The sequence below is a fragment of the Betta splendens genome, chromosome 19, assembly GCF_900634795.4.
Source record: "Betta splendens chromosome 19, fBetSpl5.4, whole genome shotgun sequence".
Classification (NCBI taxonomy): Eukaryota; Metazoa; Chordata; class Actinopteri; order Anabantiformes; family Osphronemidae; genus Betta; species Betta splendens.
The window spans coordinates 12,328,525-12,349,925 of record NC_040898.2 but is presented as its reverse complement, the minus strand read 5'-3'; the positions used below and the strand labels follow the sequence as shown (position 1 = coordinate 12,349,925).

At 43.4% G+C, this 21,401-nt stretch overlaps 1 protein-coding gene across 1 annotated transcript; it reads left to right on the top strand.

Annotated features, from left to right (window-relative positions):
* Window positions 1-213: 213 nt before the first annotated feature.
* On the top strand, window positions 214-21,060 carry LOC114846035 (poly(ADP-ribose) glycohydrolase). Its single transcript, XM_029134774.3, has 19 exons — window positions 214-330; window positions 591-716; window positions 805-893; window positions 967-1,646; window positions 1,773-1,895; window positions 2,089-2,175; window positions 2,396-2,470; window positions 5,135-5,227; window positions 5,656-5,810; window positions 7,426-7,505; window positions 7,586-7,646; window positions 7,730-7,805; window positions 8,929-9,076; window positions 11,115-11,193; window positions 11,293-11,401; window positions 12,582-12,687; window positions 13,688-13,816; window positions 14,020-14,120; window positions 19,613-21,060. Exons 2-19 carry the CDS (start codon window positions 601-603, stop codon window positions 19,670-19,672), a joined length of 2,367 nt encoding a protein of 788 aa, XP_028990607.2. The 5' UTR covers window positions 214-330; window positions 591-600; the 3' UTR covers window positions 19,673-21,060.
* The last annotated feature ends 341 nt before the right edge of the window (window positions 21,061-21,401 follow it).

Sequence of the window (21,401 nt, the reverse complement as noted above, 5' to 3'; positions counted from 1 at the left end):
TTGTCTTCGTTTAATGGCATTTCAATATGAAGGCATACTGTAGGTTAATAATAAGGATTCATTTGAGTTTTGTTTTCAAATTAATGTTTGAATCGTTTTTGTTTGCAATTAATCAACAATACATATAACAAATATTTTTATTTTATTGAAGAAGGGATATATATACAGTATTTGTTGAACACATTAAAAGTAAAATCTATCATTAACGCTGGTAAAGATGTGGAGATATCGCGATAACTCACGAGATGCAACGTCAGTCTCACCCGGAAGTGTCTTAGCGTTGTTGTGTGTAGAGTGGTTTTACCCATATCCAAACCTCAACAAATTTTCGTATGTATTACCTTTAAAACAATTGCAATTTGTTCATTTAAAAAATATATTTTTGCAAAATTGGCGGCCTGCTTTTGGTTGTTTTAGTCACCGCATGTAAGTTAATAAGCTACTGTCGTTTCTATATAGTCTTATTAATCAGCAGCTGCCAAACTCATTTTGGATAATGATGACATGCAAATAAATGTAAATTAGTTTAGCTTAGCTATAAGGCCTCACGTGTATGCACCGGCTGTGTGCTTTGTGCGATCACAACACAGTGTGTGATGTATGGCTGCGCATCATATGCGAAGATTTGCTCAGGTATTGAAAAAAGCACTGCCCAAGACACAAGCCTGGAGGAAGCCAACGAGCACTTTATTAGTGCTACCAGCTCAGGTTGTGTTGTGAGTATAGACTAAACTTTTAAATCCCCAAGATATGTCTCTGTTCTAAAATTATCTGGTTATGATACCTTGCTTTGTGTTTTTGTAGGATGAGTGAACTGACAAATTTGGAACCTTTAGCAAAGAGACTGAGGGTTGACACAAATGCTCCAGTGTCCCATTCATCATCAATTAAAGGTAATTTTCCAGATTGTTGTCAAGGGCATATATCTAGAAAGGCTTTGTTTGAGTTGCTCTTGTTTTCTTAAAGATACAGCAAATCAAGAAAAAGGACTAACTACCGCTGAAACAAGGATGGAGACACAGCCAAACTCTGGAGATGGTGGTTTACGAGGTGTAAAGACAAAATCTTCCCACCAACGATTTGGCACCAGACAGCTGCACAAGTTAAGAAGTACTCTTGACCAGTGGTTGATTAAACCCAGAAAGAACCAGAAAACAGTGTGCCAAACCCAAGATAAAGTAGAAGTGACAGAAAATGATGGCTCTCAAAACTCTGACTGTGACATGAATGAAGAATCCCAACCTCTGACACCACAAAACCTGGAGGAAGACAGTGCTATGTTACACGCTTCCAAGGATTCTCCTTATAGTGACACAGAGACAGCATCTCACAAGGACGATGGACTGGAACTCCAAGAAATGGAAACAATTTCAGCAAGCTCAGAGAACTCTGACAAACACACTAAGAAAATAACAGATTTCTTTCAAGGGGCCTCGTCATCATCATCAGGGTTAACTGTGAAAAGGGCCAGCCTTCCCAAGTCTTCAAAGAAACAGGATGCAGACAAGGAAACGTCATCTGCCGATGACAAGCCTGAGGTCAAATGGCTGGGGACACCAATCAGTGAGCTAAAGAGAATGCCTGCATGTGGTGGTATGCTTCCTCCTTTGAGACATGTTCCTGGCCAGCACACTGTGATGATAAGGGTTTGTATTTCACGTGATTACATCATGAAACACTGCAGTAATTATTTTTCAGCAACACACTTTTTGTTTGTGCACCTTTGTGGCATCTTCACAATATCATTTGTTTTCATCCACTGACATTTGCAGACAGACCTTCTCCAGAGTGGTGAACTTCCTGTTCCACATCCAGTGAGGTTTCAGGATACCTGGGATGATGTCTATGTCAAAATGCCCTGTTCTACTAGTAATCTTTTTCCTGTAGAAGACAAGGTAATGGTTGAAGTGAATTTATAGTTTTTATATTTTTATTTTTATATAAAGGGTGTATTCAAAGTTATGAAATCATTTTATGTAATACTGACATAGGTTTGTACAAATGCTTATTCATACCGACAGCGAATCAAGTTTGTCTACGCAGATATTGTACAAATAATTGTAAAATTGTAAAGTTGTGCTTCTACAGGAAACTCAAGAAAGGCAGAACAAGAGTCGGTGGGAACTGATCAAGGAAAAGTTAAACAGGAAATTTACAACTTCAGTTGAGCTGAAGGCAAGTATTACAGCTATGCAATTTTCCTGAAGAGACCTAATGCTGTTCACTTTGGCTGCTGTTACCATTGGTGGCCACATGAGGGCATCATAAGCTTAGAAATCGAGATCGACCCTCAGAATGATATTTTGACATTTTGCTGCTTTAATACACATACATCCTGATGCAAGAGTAGATTTGAATTTTACTTTATTATGTTATTTAAATTTGTCTGTTTCAGGATGCAATTTTGAAATACAGTGCCTCACAAGCCAAGAAGTGGGACTTCACAGCACTACACTTGTACTGCACTGAGGTAAATATGATGATGAAAAGATTTGTGCTATTTTTTTGGATTTAATTTCGCTGGGAAACAATTTAATTTAACTTGTTTTTTCAAAGACCCTTATGTGAATAAACTATTAAATTAATACTGACATCCAGACATGTAAAAATGAGCACGCATGTTGACGATGTAAAAGGATTAGCTGGAGACTAATGATCCATCAGCTGTCCAATCATGACACTTAATTGCCCAGCAGAAGGCATCATAAACAAGTGTTGGTGTTTGTCACAGATCCGAGGTCAAAGAAAGTACAGATGGCTCATTAGTTTGTAGCTTTCGTTTTGAAAAATGCATTAATACCCATTTCGCTTTTGACACATGATTAGATTTAGCTCGGTATAAACTGTTTAAGTGTCTGCGTTTTTTTTATAGCTCCATAAGCAAAAATTAGTCACAACAACGATGGTGTATTTTTTTATTGTTTGTGTCTCCGCTTGTCTGTTACTTTAAAACCCAATCAAGACCCTATACAGTACTTTCTTAATAATGAGCCGGCAATATTCAGTGAGTAAAAAGCTACTTAATTGTGGAGTAAATAACTTTTTTTGTTGTGTACCAAGAAATTATCTGAAGTAAATCAAACATTCAGGATCCATTGTGTGTGTTTTTTAAAAGGCAAAGTTTTACCTTTTAATGTCTGAAATGAAGTAAAAGGAAAAAAAGCCAGAGCCTCGCTAGTTCACCGCTCGTTACTCAGAGTTGCCAGTGGCCTCTACAGCCTCGTTTGGAGGCCATCCATCATCTGTTGTCTTGATGCGCTGTGCGTCATCCGGTGTAGAGTCAGGGCGGGCTGTACTATTGTCTGGCACATCAAAGGGTTGGGAATATTCCATCTGGAGAGATCCAGACATGAGGGATCAGCAGTGATGTGACATGAGTGGCTGATATAGGAAATCCTGTACCTGAGACACTAGATGAAGAATAGGCCTGTTTCCTGTGGTAAAAGACTACTCATCTACTCTCTGCTGCATGAAAGCTACATGTTTTTATGATGGGGCACATTTCAGATTTAAAGTGTGTGACACAAGTTTGTCATATGGGTTTGTCATTTCACACAGTAATGGTAATGCACTTCACAGTCTGCAGAGGCAAAGTGGGACTTTATGGAAATAATTTAATCTTTTGCCAAAAGGTCGCGATTAGCAAGTTGTCAGAAATGAAAACGGCTGACATTATCCCCACACAACGCTTTATTTGAGTCGTATTCTGCTGAATGAATTGTGTTTTTCATATATGTCATGAATCATATTAGAATGGATTATTAGATAAAATCGGAACATGTTGAGAGCCCTTAGCCACGGGCCAAGCTGTGTTTGTTTTTGCTGGGGTTGCATTACGTCCACCGGATAAGGAAAATTAGATTTTGTCAGACTGCAAAATGTTATGTTCCATCAAACATTCTATTATAGAGATTGATTTAACATTTAACATTGGCCATTTGGTCATGCACTGTGTTGTGATTAAAATAAATGTGGATGGCTTCAGTGACTGTAGTATGGTGAAAAAAAGTATAAATGGTGGTTCCTATGAAGAAGAAGAAAAAGGGTAATAATTATAATAATAAAATAATAATAATAATAATAAAAGGAAATAATTTAATAATTTCAGTTACCTTTTATAAATATGCTTTATTTAGTTTCAGGGCTACACGTGGGTAAAATGTAAATAGTATGATGTAATCCATCCCGTTTTCACTTTATTACCTCTGAGTGTGCCAGATGGGAGACAGTGTAGCAGGCGGGTTTTGATTGTCAGAGAAAAGTGGACGTGAATGGCACAGAGTGACAGGCCAGGCCCCTTTATTGAATATTTATTTCTACGCACACGTCTTATGAATAACTGAGAAGCTGTTGACGGACAGAGCCACTTCCCCTCGTTTCTATCTCAGTCTGGCTGGCCAGTGCTGTATTTAGGCTTATGAACATGCAAGTGTGTTCCTGTTTGGACCTGTGGGCGTGTTAAATGTGTAAAAGAGCTCTGGTTTCTCACCAGCCACACCCCTGCATCCTGCTTGATTGCTTTGTCAGTTCGATGTGATGTACAGGCCTATATCAAGTCAAAGAGGGAGTTAGTTCAGTAGATTTGATGCACTGCCCTGTGCTGATTTAAAGAGCCGGACTTATACTACCTCAGCTATATCCGGCGACTCGCCCTGTCAGCTGCTTTCATTTATTACACCCATTGGAGCAGTTTATGATGTCAACCAAGTCATTACTTATGACAGTGTTTAGTCAGGCTTCCTTTGCCATAATATAAATGTCCTGAGCTAAATCACTAGTCAAGGCTCCTTGTCCAGGGAACACACTGTCCCTTCTACTTGGAGCGCTCGGGCATTTGCATCTCTTCCAGGAATACGGTTTAATCAGCTGGCTTGGTCATACAACCTTAATGAAATTGCCTGGTGATTGATGTTTTTGACGTTTTCATTTTTCACTTGATCTATACACAGTATTGTAGGTCAGGATGTGTAATTTGATGAAATATTAACAGTGCCTAGTTTTATTTGGAGCATTAATTTACTTTTTTCTTTGTAAAATTGTATATGTATATTTGTTTGTTTGCCCTAAATGAATTAGTTGGAGTGCTTCATATTGTCACAACTAAGTTTTGTAAGCATCTCTTTCTCTCTCCAAGGTCCTGAAGCCTGATGCTGCTCAACATCTGTTTGACTCCCTGCTGCCAGACATGGTGCAATTAGCGCTGAGAGCATCTGAGCTGTGTACCAAGGTAACACCCATCACCAAGTATTGGTCCCCGACTCACTGGTCTGTAACGTAGAAAAATCACTGCAGTGGGTTGATCCCAAAGGTCACGACAGGACAAACACGCTTATGAAATAGTGGTGAAAGCGTTGAGGTCAAGGTGTGGAGCTGTTGATGCTCATTTGTTACGTGTTTTATAGTCTTATTGGTCTTCTGTTTATTGGAGTGAGAATGATTAATAGCAGTGTATTGCAAAAGAGTCACATTAAAAGATTTTTGCGAGAGCAACCTTTTAAAACTAAAATAAATTAACAGAATTCATCATTTGAGGATCTTTTCTTTCTCTTCATGCAATATTGTTACATAGATCCTGTAATTATGATGGCTGATTGACTTGTATTCATTAGCATATTATTTTGACCTTCTTCAGTTGTACCTCTCTCCCTCCTTTAGCCGATACCCCTCCTCAAGAGAGGCGTGAACCACTCCATCACCATGTCCCAGGAGCAGGTGGCGTGTCTGCTCGCCAACGCCTTCTTCTGCACGTTCCCCCGACGGAACTCCAGGAAGACTGAGTACTGTAACTACCCAGACATCAACTTCGTCAGGTAATTTAGGGATTTTGTACCTGGAATCATTTGTTGAGTTACATGATCTGGGTTTAAATGATCTGCTGTGACAACCGGCGTCTTTTCCATCAGGGGGCACTACTGGATATGTTTCTGCACTGATCATTTTATCTTCTGCACTGGTGTAGTTTTAATTACAGATCAGAGAGTCGTCTGAGACACCATATCGTTTATCTACAAGAGCCATCAGTCCAGCAAAGAGCTTTCTGTGCATAAGAGCCAGACCTTCTGCTTCATTCTTATTTATCTCTGCAAACCTTCACTGTGGACAGTTGCTCTGTGGTCTGATGCAAAAGCAGTCTGCAGATCGCTGCTCAATCCCGTCCTCTCTGCTGGCATCACAGTGTAATTACCTAAATGGAGAGGGGAATTAGATTAACAATGACTTAGATGGCTGCTTTTGACAGTGGAGAGGGCTATTGGCTGTTTTGCAGACGGCTGTAACAGAGTTCAGTCACATTGCTATTTCATTCACGTAAAGGTTTTGTCGGAAAGCCAGCGTGATCTTTTTTTGGCCAGCCACTCAGTCGTGTCTTGAATGCACAAGTGTGAATCACATATTAGTCGTAGATTGAATTATTAGTGAATATTTTGTGATCTTTTGGAAAATATGTGCAGTTCAACCCTTTTTGTTATCATTCCTATATAAGCAGAAAAACTTCATCACAGAGTGATGAATTGAGTTTTATTTACTTTCTATTTCTTTCCAGCTGTGACACAAATCTACTCTGTTTCCTCTATTACATCATGGCTTTCTACACATCTGGGGGTGGTGTATTGATGTTATATAATTCTCTATTAATTTCCTATTCCCCAAAGACCACCGTGGGATTTGCTGCTAAAAGCCTGCTCTCACTGGTGCTTGGACATGTCAAAAGCAGTTTGCCCGAAGGACTACACAGTGCACAGTTGTTTCAAGGGGCCATGCTGCCAAAAAAAAAGAACGTATTGTTGAGGTTGTCTTCGATGAATGAGGGTTTTTTTAGGCCCTGAAGGGCCCTCGGTGCATAAGGCTGCTGTCGTTACTTCATTTCCCTTACATGAAATTTCTTTGGTGTAATGGAAGCAGGCTGTGGGGGCTCTTTTATAGGGTTTGTTTGAGAGGCAGATGGAAGGCTTAATGGTGGAATGCATTTAAATCCCCCCACTGCACCTCACTACTAGCTACTATGTTGCGTTGCTCTTGTTACTCAGGCCAATGACCTTTTCCCTCCCGCAGACTCTGTTGCTTCAAGGGATACAATGCTTTTTAATGTATCCCCAAACAGGAAGAACTGGTTTCCTCTCTGTTCCCTTTTTCATTTTGTGCAAGTGCTACAAAGTGGCACATGAGTGTGACTCTGCAAAGGGAAAGCCTGGGGCAGCTCCATTGTCGTTACAGCGAAGGAGCGCCTACATAATCGGCTAGTGAGTGAAAGGGGGGCTGAGTGAGAGATGAACTAATTCATATCAAAAGTTAAAGCATGACTGAACTCACATGGCCAAAGTAAGTCTCTGTGGTATAAGAAGAGTCATTATTCTGGGTCTTTGCTGTAGTGTACTGTAAAAGAGTTGGTGTTTTGTCTATTCCTAATCAGATTTATTTTGCTCTTAGGCTGTTTGAGGGCTCCTCTTCAAAGAAGACTGAGAAGCTGAAGACCCTCATGTGCTATTTTGAACACGTCACTTCTGAGAGTAGGTGTTCAGATTTCACTGTAATGAGTAAATTCAGTAATGCACCGATAATAATATGACAGATGTTTTGTTTTTTTTAGAGCCCACTGGACTTGTAACTTTCACTCGAAAAAGCTTGGACAAACCAGTTCCTTGGAAAAGGTGCAGTATATAATCAAAATACAAAATGCTATTTATAGTAGGTGAAATGGTAGTTATGTGCTATTTCTCTTTTCAATTTTTAGCTCACAGACTGAGCTAACAAAGCTTCACATCACTTGTGAAGGTACCATTGAGGATGACGGTTATGGGATGCTTCAGGTGAGATGCACATGAGCAAAAAGTCCAAAATGAATTGGAGGGACTTTGAATTTGCAGAATTATGGGCGAAAGAAGCAGCTCCTCTGTCTGGTCTTTTCACACTGCTGTACTCTGAGCCACGTCACTCTGGAGTCTCTTACCCAGATTGCTTACGGCTGCTGAAAAGGCCTTCGAGGGTTCCCATGACACGTCGTAGAGAGTGTGCGCCGGGACCGGGGTCGAGGCCTCTGAGCCTCATCTGCTCTCTGCGTCGGCCATGCCTCCTCTACACTGTCAGGATGGCTCGCTCTGCCTTTCACCTTTTGTTTGCCTCCGGATGCCACAAGCTGACAATTGATGTGTACACATGACCAGCTCCAGGGGGGAGGCTTGGCCCAGATTGATGGATGCTACGTTGGGGTGGGGTTAGGGGGGGGTCTGACAGCCTGTCAAAGCAGACTTTGGAGGCTGGCTCGCTGTCCCAGAGTTGAGTGACCAGTATGGGGAGATGTTTTCTAAGACTGCTGCTTAGCCCTTTGCAACCTCTCACTTGGGTTATAACAGGGGCGGTCTGTGCCGTCTGCAGGCCAATGAGCAACAGCTGGCAGTTCTGAAATTGCATTATAAGTTACACATGGCTGCTTTCTGACTAACACAATGCATTGGTGCCACACCTCTGTCTGAGCTGTAACAATGAATCTTTTGATTTAGAAGCAGACCAAAATAAGCCCGTACATTGCTGCCAACCATAAATCTGCACAAACCTGAGAGAACACAAGGAGCAAAGGATATCGCAGGCATCTGTCAGCAGTCAGTTTAGCAGCATGTTGTGACTGCAGGGAGACATTTACTTTGCACTTTAAGACCGCTCTCTTGTTTTGATGGCAGCAGCACAGTTGAGTGCTGCTCCTGGGGAGAGCTCATTTTGGCAAGGGGGACAAGTGTCGGAGAAATGCGAGCACCTCCGGCCGCCTTCCCAATCACCTAGTCTGGTATGGGCTCACCGATGAAGGAAAGTGCCTGAGAGCTTTTCATGAGCTGTTCTTCAGCTCCTGTCCAAAGTTAAATTCAGAGTAAAAGAAAATACCGTCACTGCTGCTTTTGTGCTACAGTCAAGTTTTCAGCCATCTATTCTGATTCGCAGGTGGATTTTGCCAATCAGTTTGTGGGAGGAGGAGTCACCAGCGCTGGACTAGTCCAAGAGGAAATCCGCTTTCTGATCAACCCCGAGCTTATTATTTCTCGCCTCTTCACCGAAGCCCTGGGTCATAATGAGTGCCTGATCATTACAGGTCAGTAATAAGTAAATAAATCATGCTGTTTTGTAGTGATGTCTGCTGAAGAAACTCTGCCGGCAAATTTGAATTATATTCAAGTATTTATTCATCTTTTACTTCATTGATCGAAACCCCAACAATCTAATAACGCCTCACCTATGATTTGACAGAAGAAACAGTGTTCTTGTTGCCCATTGTCTGGTGTAGTTAGAGGCTGAAGAGTATTTGTTGTGGGTGCCCAGTTTTCTATATATTGTCTTGTCACATGTTTCATTTTGATTGACTGCAAAGAGGAGAGTCACCTTAGAAAATCAGTCAAGACTTGGGGATGGGGCAACCCTGATTGCCCCGCTGGGTCCTTGAGTAATTTCTACAAGCTGTGCGTCGGTTTTCAATGGTTGCAACAACAAGACGGAGACGACGCCGTGGCAGCCACAGTGGAGTTCAGCGTGAGGGGTCCCTGCAGGAGGCTGATGGCCCCCGTCTGCCTGCCTGCTCCACAGTGTTGTAGCTGCTTGGTTTTCACTGAAGACGTGGACAACTTGAGTTGTCTATTATACTGTACAAACAGATGCGGAAGGAATTTAAAAGACCTTCAAATCAGCAGTGCATCTGTTTTTACAACTTTATGGCACATTTCCACTGTTTTAATATAAGAATAATCTGTCTTTTATAAATAAATGAACTTTTACTGTGGATTAGGACGTGAAATGACGCGACAGAGCCTCCGCCCTGCAGATCTGCAGTCACTCCACGGCCTTCTACTGCAGGTCTTCACTGGCAGAGTCACCTTCAGACGTCTGACCGACCATTTCTCCCTCTCTCCCACTTATGCCACTTAACTTTATTACTGTGGCCAAGAATTAATTATAGCTGGAGGACCTGCCCAGGACCTGCTCTGCTAATGGACTCTTCCATTCCATCATCTTTATTAAACCCTGCCCGTATCTCTTGTCCCCCCTGTTGTAATAGTCTTGGGTGCATCGTGACCGTGTGGTAAATCATATTCCCCTGTGACGTACAGTAGACAAGCTAATGGATCTCTGTACAGAAATGTACAAAAGTACCTTTGCCTAATTCAATTACCCCTGATTGCTGGTTCTCTGGCTGCTACTATGGCGGTCGACTGTATAAACAGCATCAGGGAGGAGCTGTACGGATGCGTCACAGAACCCAGAGCAAGCCTAACGTGGGCGTGTTACTACAGGGACATCCTTAACCAGGTGACGGTTACTGCGTTTTACATGTGAACTATCCAGATATTAAAGAATTAAAACGTAATCACTCTAACAAGTCAATGAGATGCGCTTCCAACCTTTTACAGTGAACACTGCAAATGTGAGACACACCGTCCTCGTGTATTTACACATGAATGGAACAACCTTCATGAGCATTGTGAAATATACCTGGTGTTTGTTATGGACTCAGATCTGTGAGATCTGCTGACTTTAGAAAATAAATGATAAACGTAATATTGTTTTTGAAGGTTGTTCCTTTCAAATGCAAATCTGGTCGATCTTTGAGCTTGATATTTTTGGAGTCCTCGTAAAGGTCAGATATATTCATAATTGGCACAACAGTGTCTCATCTGGAGAGGACTGTTATCTTAATGGCTATAATGTAACTCATTGGTATCAGCTGTCATTTATCCAACAAGGAAGTGAGTTGTAGAGTTCTGTCTTCTTTCAATACTTGTTAACTGGATTAGCTACTTCAGGGTCTAATCCAGTCGAGATGGAAGCCGATTAATTATGAAACGCCTCTTAGTGGAGCCAATGCCCTCAAAAGCCACGTACTGTATAAACGAGCTGTAATTAGCAGGCAGCTGAAAAGGGGTCGTTTGTTTGACTCTGCCTCCCTCTTTAAGGGGAGTTAAGTGATCTCACGTGGGCTGGTGGTCAGGTTCTGCTACTCATGTTGTTGCAGGGGATAATAACTTGACCTTGTTGACTGCTCCTTTATTATATGACGGACTAGGTTTTAATATTGGGGCATTTTCACATGATTTGAGCAGATGAGGCATTGGATTAATTATCCTTGTATCCATTGTAAGGTACGCAGCAGTACAGTAAGTACACCGGCTACTCCCAGACCTACAAGTGGGCAGGCAGCCACCAGGACACAACGCCAAGGTATTTATGACTGATTGTTACAAGCACCGCTTCAAAGCCCGGATGCCTCACGGTCTCATTTTGTACAGATATTAATAATATCCCTTTAATGTGATTCAGAGATGACTGGCAAAGAAGATGCACCGAGATTGTGGCCATTGATGCGCTGCAGTTTAAGAACCACCTGGAGCAGTTTCGTCCAGACAAAATCAACCGAGAGCTTAACAAGGTCTTATTATTTGTTGTGGGTGTTCATGTTTTTGTGTCTTTTGTTCTGGCTGTCCCCGTTCTCTGTTGAGTGTGCGTCGTCTTCGCTCTGCATGGGTTGTGCTTGGCGTTGTTTTCGTCGGGACTTTACATCACGCTCCGATGAAAACACCTGAGAGCGAAAACAAAACATAAGCTCTAGAGCATTAGCTCATTGAAGAGTGGGCTTCAGTTGATTTACTGTAAGGATATTTCTCTAGCCTTAATAAGTTATTTAAACACCACTGCTCTCTGTTACTGTACCCTCAGATCCTCTTTATAATGTGTGTAGCAGCAGTAATGTGACATATTTTTTAATAGGTTGTTTAACTTCATATTTGGTTTACACAGGTTTAATGGTTTCATTGTTAGTTTGCTTAATAATTTGCAAACACTCTCATCAAACAGACTTAACACAAATGTCAGCAGAAGCATGTTGGTTGCTTCTTGGGTAAATATTTGAATAATGGTAATTGTCCGATGTACAATGCAGAGTGATGGAACGTCAAATACATGTAGAGAATAAGCTTAGTCTTATTTATTATACCGTTCGTTAGGCTGAGAATGAATTTTAATTAACTTAATTGAGTTCAAAGTCATCAATCACAATGAATCCATATGCACCATATCTGCTTTTTATTATTGCCAGCCGTTTATATGTGCAGTCCTGCCAGTCAAGGATATCCATTTGTAATAGAAAATCAAGATGTAGATTTTGTCAAGCGTGCCATCAGGAAGCGTGGAGGAGTCTGACAGCGCTGACGGGTGTGAGGAATGCGCCGACGTCAAGATCAATCCTGTTTGAATATTGTTTAGCTGCAGTACCTGTCACATCTGCCCTTTCTAAAGAAGAATTTATGACCGGTCAAGGGGGAGGATGGGCTCCTGCAATTCATTTTCACTGTGCACTTCATTTCCATTGTGAAAATGAATATCCAAAACCCCGTTCAGACAGTTTATTTAATACGCCCCACGCTTATGAAGTGTTTCATATGGTTTCATGAGGAAGAATTCTCCTGCTGTAAGACCCGAGGCTGCACAGCCTTGTTTGGCTGATGTGATCCATTATCATCCAAAGAAAACTGGTTTCATTCTAACTGCTGCATGGGACTGTTTATGTTTCCTTCCTAATATCCTTCCTTCAATCCCCCCTTTACATTCAGGCATACTGTGGCTTCGCACGGCCCGAGGAGCGAAGCCAGAACCTCGCGGCGGTGGCCACGGGGAACTGGGGCTGTGGGGTTTTTGGAGGTGATGCACGCCTAAAAGGTGAGTATTGACGTAATGCTGACATCAGTAGGTCTCCTGGAAAAATGAGCTGGAATCATCTTTGTACTGAGCTAAGTGGAGCCTCTTCCTGGGTAGAATGGAAAACATTTGAGATTGAAAGGCTCGGGCAGACCAGCGGTGGGCATTCATTTGTCTTCCGGGAATGCGCTCTTTTACTTAAGGCCTATTTGTCGTCTTCCTTTTTATTGATCAAATGACAAAGTTAATATGTTTCATTAATAGTGAAATTGATCGCCCGCTTTAGTCCATCAGTCTGTTCCAGCACTTTGTCAGAGCCTCGGATCGTCGTCTCTGAGCAGGGAGCCTGCAGTGGAGAGTTGTGCAGTAGTAGCTCTGCTTCACTTTGAGTCTGCTGTGGAGCCCGTGTGCTCGCTGCACCGTACGTACAGACACGTACTGTATATTTCTTAATTAGACGTAGCAGGTTACCGTCGTCTACTGTCTGCCTAATGAAACGCCTCCCATCTCGGATGCTGATCTCCTCCTGGGTTTACCTCGCGTGGCCTCACATGGACATGTTCTTTTTTTTTTTTTTTTATAATTGTCAGATAATTATTGCAGGAAGCTGTTTAAACAGCAGTGGAGGGAAACTGCTGAAGTGCAGACGTTTTCTTTAGATCTGTTCTGAAAATGCTGATTCAGTCGCTCGTTACCTTATCCAAACCTTCATTAATCAGCAAATATGTTTCCAGGCTTATGAACTATTCACAGCTCTCCTGGACTGTACCTGTATCTAATCCACCGCTCGGTGGGGGTGAGACCTGTTTCCCCCGATTATTTACCTTTTGGCTGTTTGTGTCTCACTTTCAACGGTAACATCTGCTACTAAATGACTCCTCAGACCTCCGTCTATTATATTCTGCCATTTTCCACCAAGGACAAATATTGAATCACACATGAATACATAAGGAAAATGTACAGCTTCTACAGTGCATCTTTTTTGCATAGCTCTCACTTACGTGGCCATTTCCTCCTGCAGCCCTGCTCCAGATGCTGGCAGCTGCTGAGGCGGGACGAGATATGGCCTATTTCACCTTTGGTGACAGCAAGCTCATGACAGATGTCCACAACATGCATGCCTTCCTCACTCAGAGGAAAATCAGTGTCGGTAAGACAAACAACAACAGCTCTGCCGTCTCCTTGTTTAAACGCAGCTGTGTTACTAGCGTCCTTTTCCACTGTACAATATTAAAACAATCTCTCTATTTGCCTGTTTGAATAGATTTCTTATATAAATTGTCTGCATTATCTTTGCTGTGCTCATTTGGTCTAATGCGCAGATGAGACAAACCTCCTCTGTCTCCGTTGTAGGCGAGGTGTACGATCTCCTGGGGCAGTACTACAGCTCAGTGTGCAGGAGCTGCCTCAGCCGGCGCCCTGACGTCAGCCTCTATTCCTTCATCCACCAACAGGTCAGCTCCTCCCTGGCGCCCAATGACGCTGACGGGGGCTCGGACAGATAACGTCATCCCAAAGACCGCCCGTAAGGTCAGGTGGCTGATGAGTAACTGCCCTGCGTTCAGAAAGCCAAACCCTTCTCGCTCTGTCCTTTTTAGAGTTTTAAGGAAAAGTCACTTATGAAGAATTAACAGCGGCAGGTTTTCCAAATTAGGTCTCCACCATTGGCTGCTGGAAAATATAAATTCGGAGCTCTTTCAGAAATGAGCCGAACTGTGAAATGTTGTGACTGTCGGGTGTTTCCGGTGCCACCTGTGTTCATGCTGCTGTGGGTGAAATGCCAATGGATCGAGCTTCGATACGTCACAATTGTAAATTTGTTTTGTAACGGTAAAGCAAAGGTTGCCATCCATCTTCTGAATTGGTCGTGTTGCCTACTTTTACACCCACACGTATCCAGTTTAATTGAATTGGCTGTCAGAAATCAAGTTAAAGGAAACGAATAACAAGCAGAGGGTTTGGAAAGCTTGAAGTGGTCTCGGAAAAGCAATTTCATTTAAAGAGCAACTTGGTTTTAGGAAACATACGAAAATTATGGGTGTTGAGTAAATGTTTTGAATTCGCTGTATGAATTGCCTTTCAGAGGAAAACCCGCACTTAAAATATGTATTTGAATCATTTCTATGTTTTACATCAAAGGTGACTGTACAATTTGCAGACTTTCTTAATAAATTGTGTTTAGCTACATTGAAACAAAGGTTTTGATATTTTGCATTTCCATCCACTTTAAAAACAGATTTTATTTAGTTATTTTGACTAATAATAACAATAATAATAATAATAATATTTCCATTTGTTATAGTTTACATTCATTCATTTAGATTTTTGATTGAATGGAGCCACAAGTCGATGCTACAGACAGAATGAGTCTCTACAGCCGTGCCATTTATTCTTCTCCAGCTTTTGCTTCACCCTTTCACTCACAGTTTAATAAGGTCATATCTTTTCTATAAACGCTACAAGACACCTCATTAAGTAAAAAGTAGATGACAGAAAATCCAGTCAGAGGTGAGAGTCGAGAACTGGAGCTCCTGTGAAATTCCTCCTGTCTTTTGGATGAAAAAGATTTTTTTTTTAATTTAATCAAGAAAAAGCTCGAAGTGTTGGAGGTTTGACCTTTAACTCAAAATATTTTTGGCGCAGTTAGACATCTGACACTTCCCAATATTAAAGTTGATGTATGTACTGATGAAACATAAAACATGTTTAATATGCATATTAGACAGTTAACTGTTGACGATCATTTCTGGCATCATTTCTTGACTGAACGCATTGGGTTTAATGATAAATTAGTTTTGTCCCCAGAGTGTGCGGTCCTGAATGGAGTCCTGCGAGCTTGTGAGTGAGTCAATGAGGTGAAGGCGTCAGCTCGGAGCCGTCTGCCTTCATGGAAACAGGGTAGAAGTAGGGGGTCTCTCTTTGTAGCCTGCCGACTTCAAAAACAACCTTTGGTGGCGCCCCTCCCAAAGGGACCGCCACAGACGCATGAGGGCATCCTACTGAACTGATCCCTCTGATATGAACCCCATTTGTGTCTTTGACCTTTTGACTAGTCATAAAGTCATAAACATGATGATTAACTATGTTGAAGTGGAGGATTTGAATCGCGAGAAATCGGTCACTGCTGTAATATTTCATCCACTTTTTCTTTGTTTTCATCCAAGAAGGTCGTCTCAGATAATGTAGGCTGCTGTATTATGAATGGCGATGCCATTTAAATAAATTATCATTTATATCATTTTTGATCATTGGTGGAAAGTCCCTCTTGTTTTTGGATGACTTATGCAGGTTTCACTTGGCCACAGATGAAAGGCATTATCATCTGCATATTGGGATGTTTGATTAAACCCTGGGAGCTGCGTCTTACATTTCAGTTGGACCGAAAGCCTAAGACGGAAATAGAATGTCTTGTCATGAGTTGTCTTGCTGAATATTCACATTTTGTCTATTCCAACGATAAAATCGTCTGTCATGTGTAAAAGAAAGACTCCAAATCAACACCAGAGGCGTCCGTGTACTTGTGGGATGGAGCTAATTTGCAAATGATTGTATATTTGGAACATTAGTCGTGATTCATTGGCATTTTACTCGGTGATTAGCATAAATGGTTGTGGAAATACTTGAGCGGAGTATTGCTAACATCTAAACAGACAGATTACATTCCCCAATTCAACATCATCATAAAGATTAGAGCGTCGTCTATCTGTCCCCCAACGGCGAAGTCTTTGCAGCATGACAGCTCGTTGCAGAAGTCACCTGTTCCGATAGAAGAGCCACATTTTGGATATCAAAGAACTCCCTCCACGGCTAATTAAAACGTGCACTCGCGGTTTTCAAAGGGATTTATTAAGAAATGTTTATTGGCAGAGGTGCACGTTGTTCCTGTACCTGTCTTACTGGAGCGAGACCTAGTCAATCAGGCACTGCAGCGATTCTGTTTTTTGCTAGAGGCTGCTGCTGCTAAGAACCTGGGAGAAGATGCGAACTCCAAGCAGGAAGCGTGGACCATGTGCATCCATTAGGAGGTCGAGTAGGAGTCATATTCCTCAGCAGGCAGGATGTTTGGGCTCATATTGTGAAAACTCCAAGCAGCGCTCTCTCTGTTTAATCAAATTTGTAATCGTGATGCAGGAGCTTCTATCATCTGCTCTCCTCTCCTCCCGCCGGCGTATCTGTGTGCGTTTGAACTCGACTTGACCTAAATGTTCCACCACTTCCTCCGTGTCCCGCGTGGCGCCTCGGCGGCGGCGGCGCCGCTGCTCTCGTTTGATGGTGATCGCGTCTCTCCCGCGGCTCCGCACGCGCCGGAACGCTTCCCCGTCCGCAGGCAGTTCCTCCGCCGCTCCCGCAAACCTGCTTGCATTGTCCTTTATTTGCTGTAAACAGCCCGCAGCCGCAAACACCCCTGAATCAGGCTCCTGCAGAGGAGGCGGAGGTGCTGTGTAAATCCATGACGACGGCGATTATTTACTGGTGACAGCTTTCTGTGGCCATTTTAGTTAAAATGTTCCCAGCGCAATTGATCTAAAAATCCATTTTCATGTGATGGCTGCAGCTTTAAGCAAACTGACTGCTTGCTCCATAAGGTCAAGGATTGAGTGAGTGAAGTTATTTTTTGCTTCTACTGTTATTAGATTGCCTATCTGTCTCTGAAGTGTCGCGTGATTGATACTGAATTGGGTTGAATGAAAGATGGAGCGGTCGTACATTATCCTGCTTTAGAGCTGTAAATCTTCTTTTCAGAGCATTTATACTCGTTTGCATGTTTAGGGACAGTTAATTTGACCTTTTACTTGTATTGTGGTCCCATTTCAGACTAATAATCAGGTCGTGTGTGGCTGAAATGGTTAATTTTCCACACCGGCTGTGAACCGGTGTCTCCCGTCAGACCTTTAATTGCACACTTGTTGCTCCTTCCACCAGTGATTTTGATAGCGCCATCTGTTCCACGTCCACACAAGACCAATCATGATTTCAGAAAGAGAAATATACATTCTGTTCCCTGGCAAGGATTTCAAAGTAAAAGCAGAAGCTTATTAGGGGAGTTGAAACGCAGCGTTTACTTTAAGTTCTAACTTTATTTGCACAGGGACGTGTGTTGGAACGGGACGAGGAGCACATACATGTTGATCTTAGGGCACAGTGGGCTTGTTACCACATCAGACAGATGTGTCTCTGTGGGTTTCTGAGGTGCCAGAGACAGATGCTTTCCACACATTTCAAAGGAGATGTTCCACCGGCGTTTGGCCTTGATCATTCTCAGCATATGATTAGATTTCGACGCACGGCAACAGCTGGAAAAATGAAAAAAAAAACAAAACAAAAAAAAACAGTCAGTCAGAGTTTGAGAGTGTGTTTAACTTGACGCTGTACTTTAACTTTGGTGTTCTCACCTGCAATTGATTCCAATGCTGGACATTTGTTATGATTTTTATGAAAAAGACACTTGATGCTTCTGTTTGTGCCTCTTTTATATAAATATGGTCCGATTTGCTACAATCAAGCTGTTTTGGCAGCGAGGCAGGGGGTTGAGGATTTCCTGGGTGGAATGCGGATCCCTGCTGGCCCTTTTTACTGAATATTAATTGCACTTCGCCTGTGGAAGCCCCCGGCCCTTCGAGAGACATCCTTTTTAATCAAAACATAAACGAGAGGCTCCTAAGCGACTGCGAGGATCGTAACTCTCGGGGGTTTTTCATCACGGCTAATTGAAATGAGCCGTCCAAACATAGACGCTTTTATCTTTGTCGTGATGAAGTACTTAATTTGGAATTACAATAATATATTAAAGTATTAGCAATGCACGTGACGCTACTTTGCATTCTCAGTAAAGGTTCATTTTTATGAATCTAGAAAAACATTTACAGTGATTATTACAGTTGTGTTGCTTTTTGATTGTGGAAATGTGTGTTTTCTTGGGCCGAGTGAAACGGTGACAAAGTCACCATTGAGTCAGTGTCTGCTGTGTCGCGGTGTAGTCGGGTAATTGTAAGCTACGGGGACAAAGCCCATTCGTTTTGCCCGTCTGAGCCGTCTTAATGGCTCCGTTTCCTTGACAAGTTTGGTTTGAGGGGCCATAAAGCGGCGCCGCCTCCATCCCTCAGCGCCGTCCTCCGTTACATATGAACTAGTGTCTAAGCTGACAGGCTTATTTACACCAGGACGCATGAGGCCCGGATGACGCCATCGCTCCAGTGCCGAACACAGCTGGTCCGCGAGCATATCTCACCGGCAGAACGCTGGGAGTGAAAGGTAACAGATTCAATACCAATATCAATTTACCACTCATTTAAAGGGGAGTCACTTGTTTTACTGGGAAGGAGATTAGACCGTTTTACCTCCTGCTGTTCAATTACCCAAGCACCCATAAAAGCCCGGGCTTCTGTCTCCGCGCTGAGATATCGCCGTGCCCCCCGTCGCAATAAGAGCAAGATTTAGGACGAGCCGCTCCCGCGCGACAGCGGCTGCGGAGGGATCCTCTCCGTCACCACACGCTGCCGTCCCCCGTCGCTCATTAAAAGCGGAGCCGCCGCGCCGCGGTTCCGGCCGACTTCCCTCCGCTTCCCCTTCATCTGCCTTCACGGCTCCCCAGAAGTGAATAAACACAAATGAGGCCGGGAACGTGGAGAGAGGCGCAGACGCCGGACCTGTGGAAGGAGGCCACGCAGCATTACTCCGCAGCCGCGCGGCCCATCGACTTCCTAATGCCTCTTAGCTTAATTCTCACAACATCTCCTAGTGGTCGGATGAAGTTTATTCCACGGTCCCCGGTGACCAATACAGCTTAATGTGTTCATTGATCACAGTGTGTGTTCCCTGTGGTGGCTATATTTAAACCAGGGAGCTTTATATGAATATTCATGTTATAGGTTCTGAAGCATATTGACTGACGCTCAACTTCTAATGGAACAATGTTAAAATGGGCCTCATGTCTTTCCTTCGGCAGGAACTGCTCCATCCTCCATCTGTTCGGCCCGCGCTCCCTGCTCTCAACGGGTCGCTGTGATCGTCGGCGTCAGGAAGCCGGATCTGCCTCCTCGGGTCCAGACAGCTGTGGACTGGAGGATGCTGCCTCTGTTCGTCTCCCCTCCACCGCGGGGACCGTGCCTCGGGGACTCGCGGCCACCTGGGAATGAGCTGAGCACCCAGTGAAGCACACCTTTTCTAGCGTCTCTTCTCCTCCACCGGCCTCTTTTCTAACACCGACAGCCGTTTCTCGCCGTATTTTGGGTCTCACGTGACCAAACCGCATGCAGAGTCACGCCTTTTAATGTGCCCTCATGACCGTGCAGCTATATGCGGCCTGGTGCCGGTCCTCACCCTCCAAGCGTTGGGAGCTCCCCTTCAAAAGCCCATGTATCCGCTGCAGCTAATGAGCCGCCTCCACCCAACTCCTCTCCCTCCTGTCGTTTTGGATCCGTTCATATCTGGCGCTTGTGCAACCGGCTCTGAGCCGCTCGCGCTGCAGTGGGACGAGCGGTTGTTACTCCGATGTGAGGGGAGCGTTTCAGCCGTTGTCTCTTCGCTGTGCTCGTGTGGATGATGGACTCGGGCACAACCGCTCACCTCCCAGTCTTTAACGCGCTGCTTTTCTGTTGTGGTCTCTGTTTATCTTTCCAAATGAGCAGGGACTGATTGAGATCAGTGTTCTTAAGGCGATCACGCTAATGGCCGACTGCTGAGCTTTTCTCCTCTGACTTCCGACACCCTGACTTTTTTTTTTTTTGCTCACCTCCCCATTCAACCACCAGCTTCACCGAGGCCTAAATTAGCCCCGGCCGCTCGATGAGAGTCCAACCGCTACAGGACACGTTGCAGAGCCGGGGCATAAATCATTTCCCAGCAGCAGGAGCCGTGGCAGCACTAGATGCACATCCACCACCCGAGATTTACGCCGCACAATCCGGATCCCCTGCACCAGGTCATCTTCAAATTGGTTATTGATCTTCAAATCACAAAATGAATCATACGTTGCCAGCGGCGTTCGGGCCCTGCGTTCGCGCTAGCGTCGCTCGTGTTACTGCTGACATGCAGCCCGGGGATGGATTACTGTTTAGAGACCATGAGAAAACAAGTAACGGCACCAACCGGGGAGTAAATAGGAAATGAAAATGGAAGCGCTGTGCCTGGAGATGAATAGGTGTCACGTTGTCATCCAGCGCAGCCTCATTATAACATATCAAAACAGCTGAAGGAACCGTTGACAGTCGCTAAAGTGAAGAGCTTGAAGTTAGTTACTGTAGTTTGTGATTACAACAGCAGCCTGGGATAATTGCTTTGCATCTGGTTGCAGTGTATTTCAGAAAATATGAAGGGTTTATTGCTGTTTAGTTAAATCATTTGCTCTATAATAGACATTCTCTTAATTCTTTAATTAAAGGGTCCAAATTTTAAGCACTTATTTATTATTAAGCCGATCTTTTACCAGAATTCGTGCTTTTGTTCGAGTTCAACAGAGCTGGGTCCATTGAAGTAGCTCATTTCAGCTCTTGGCATATGCTATATATATTATGCTGTATTATTTAATGGGGCTTCACTTCTTGCCCAATTAGGCTCCAAGATGGTGTGTAAACGTAGCTCCTGCCCCGGGAGCAGTCGTCTCATAAATGCCAGAACGGCCATTATTCCAATCGCTCCTTGAGAGAAAGCACAAAGCCGTGATACAGACTCGGCGCTAATTGAAAGGTTTTATGATGACAGCGGCACTAAATTTGAAAATTCCTGCTGAAATGTCA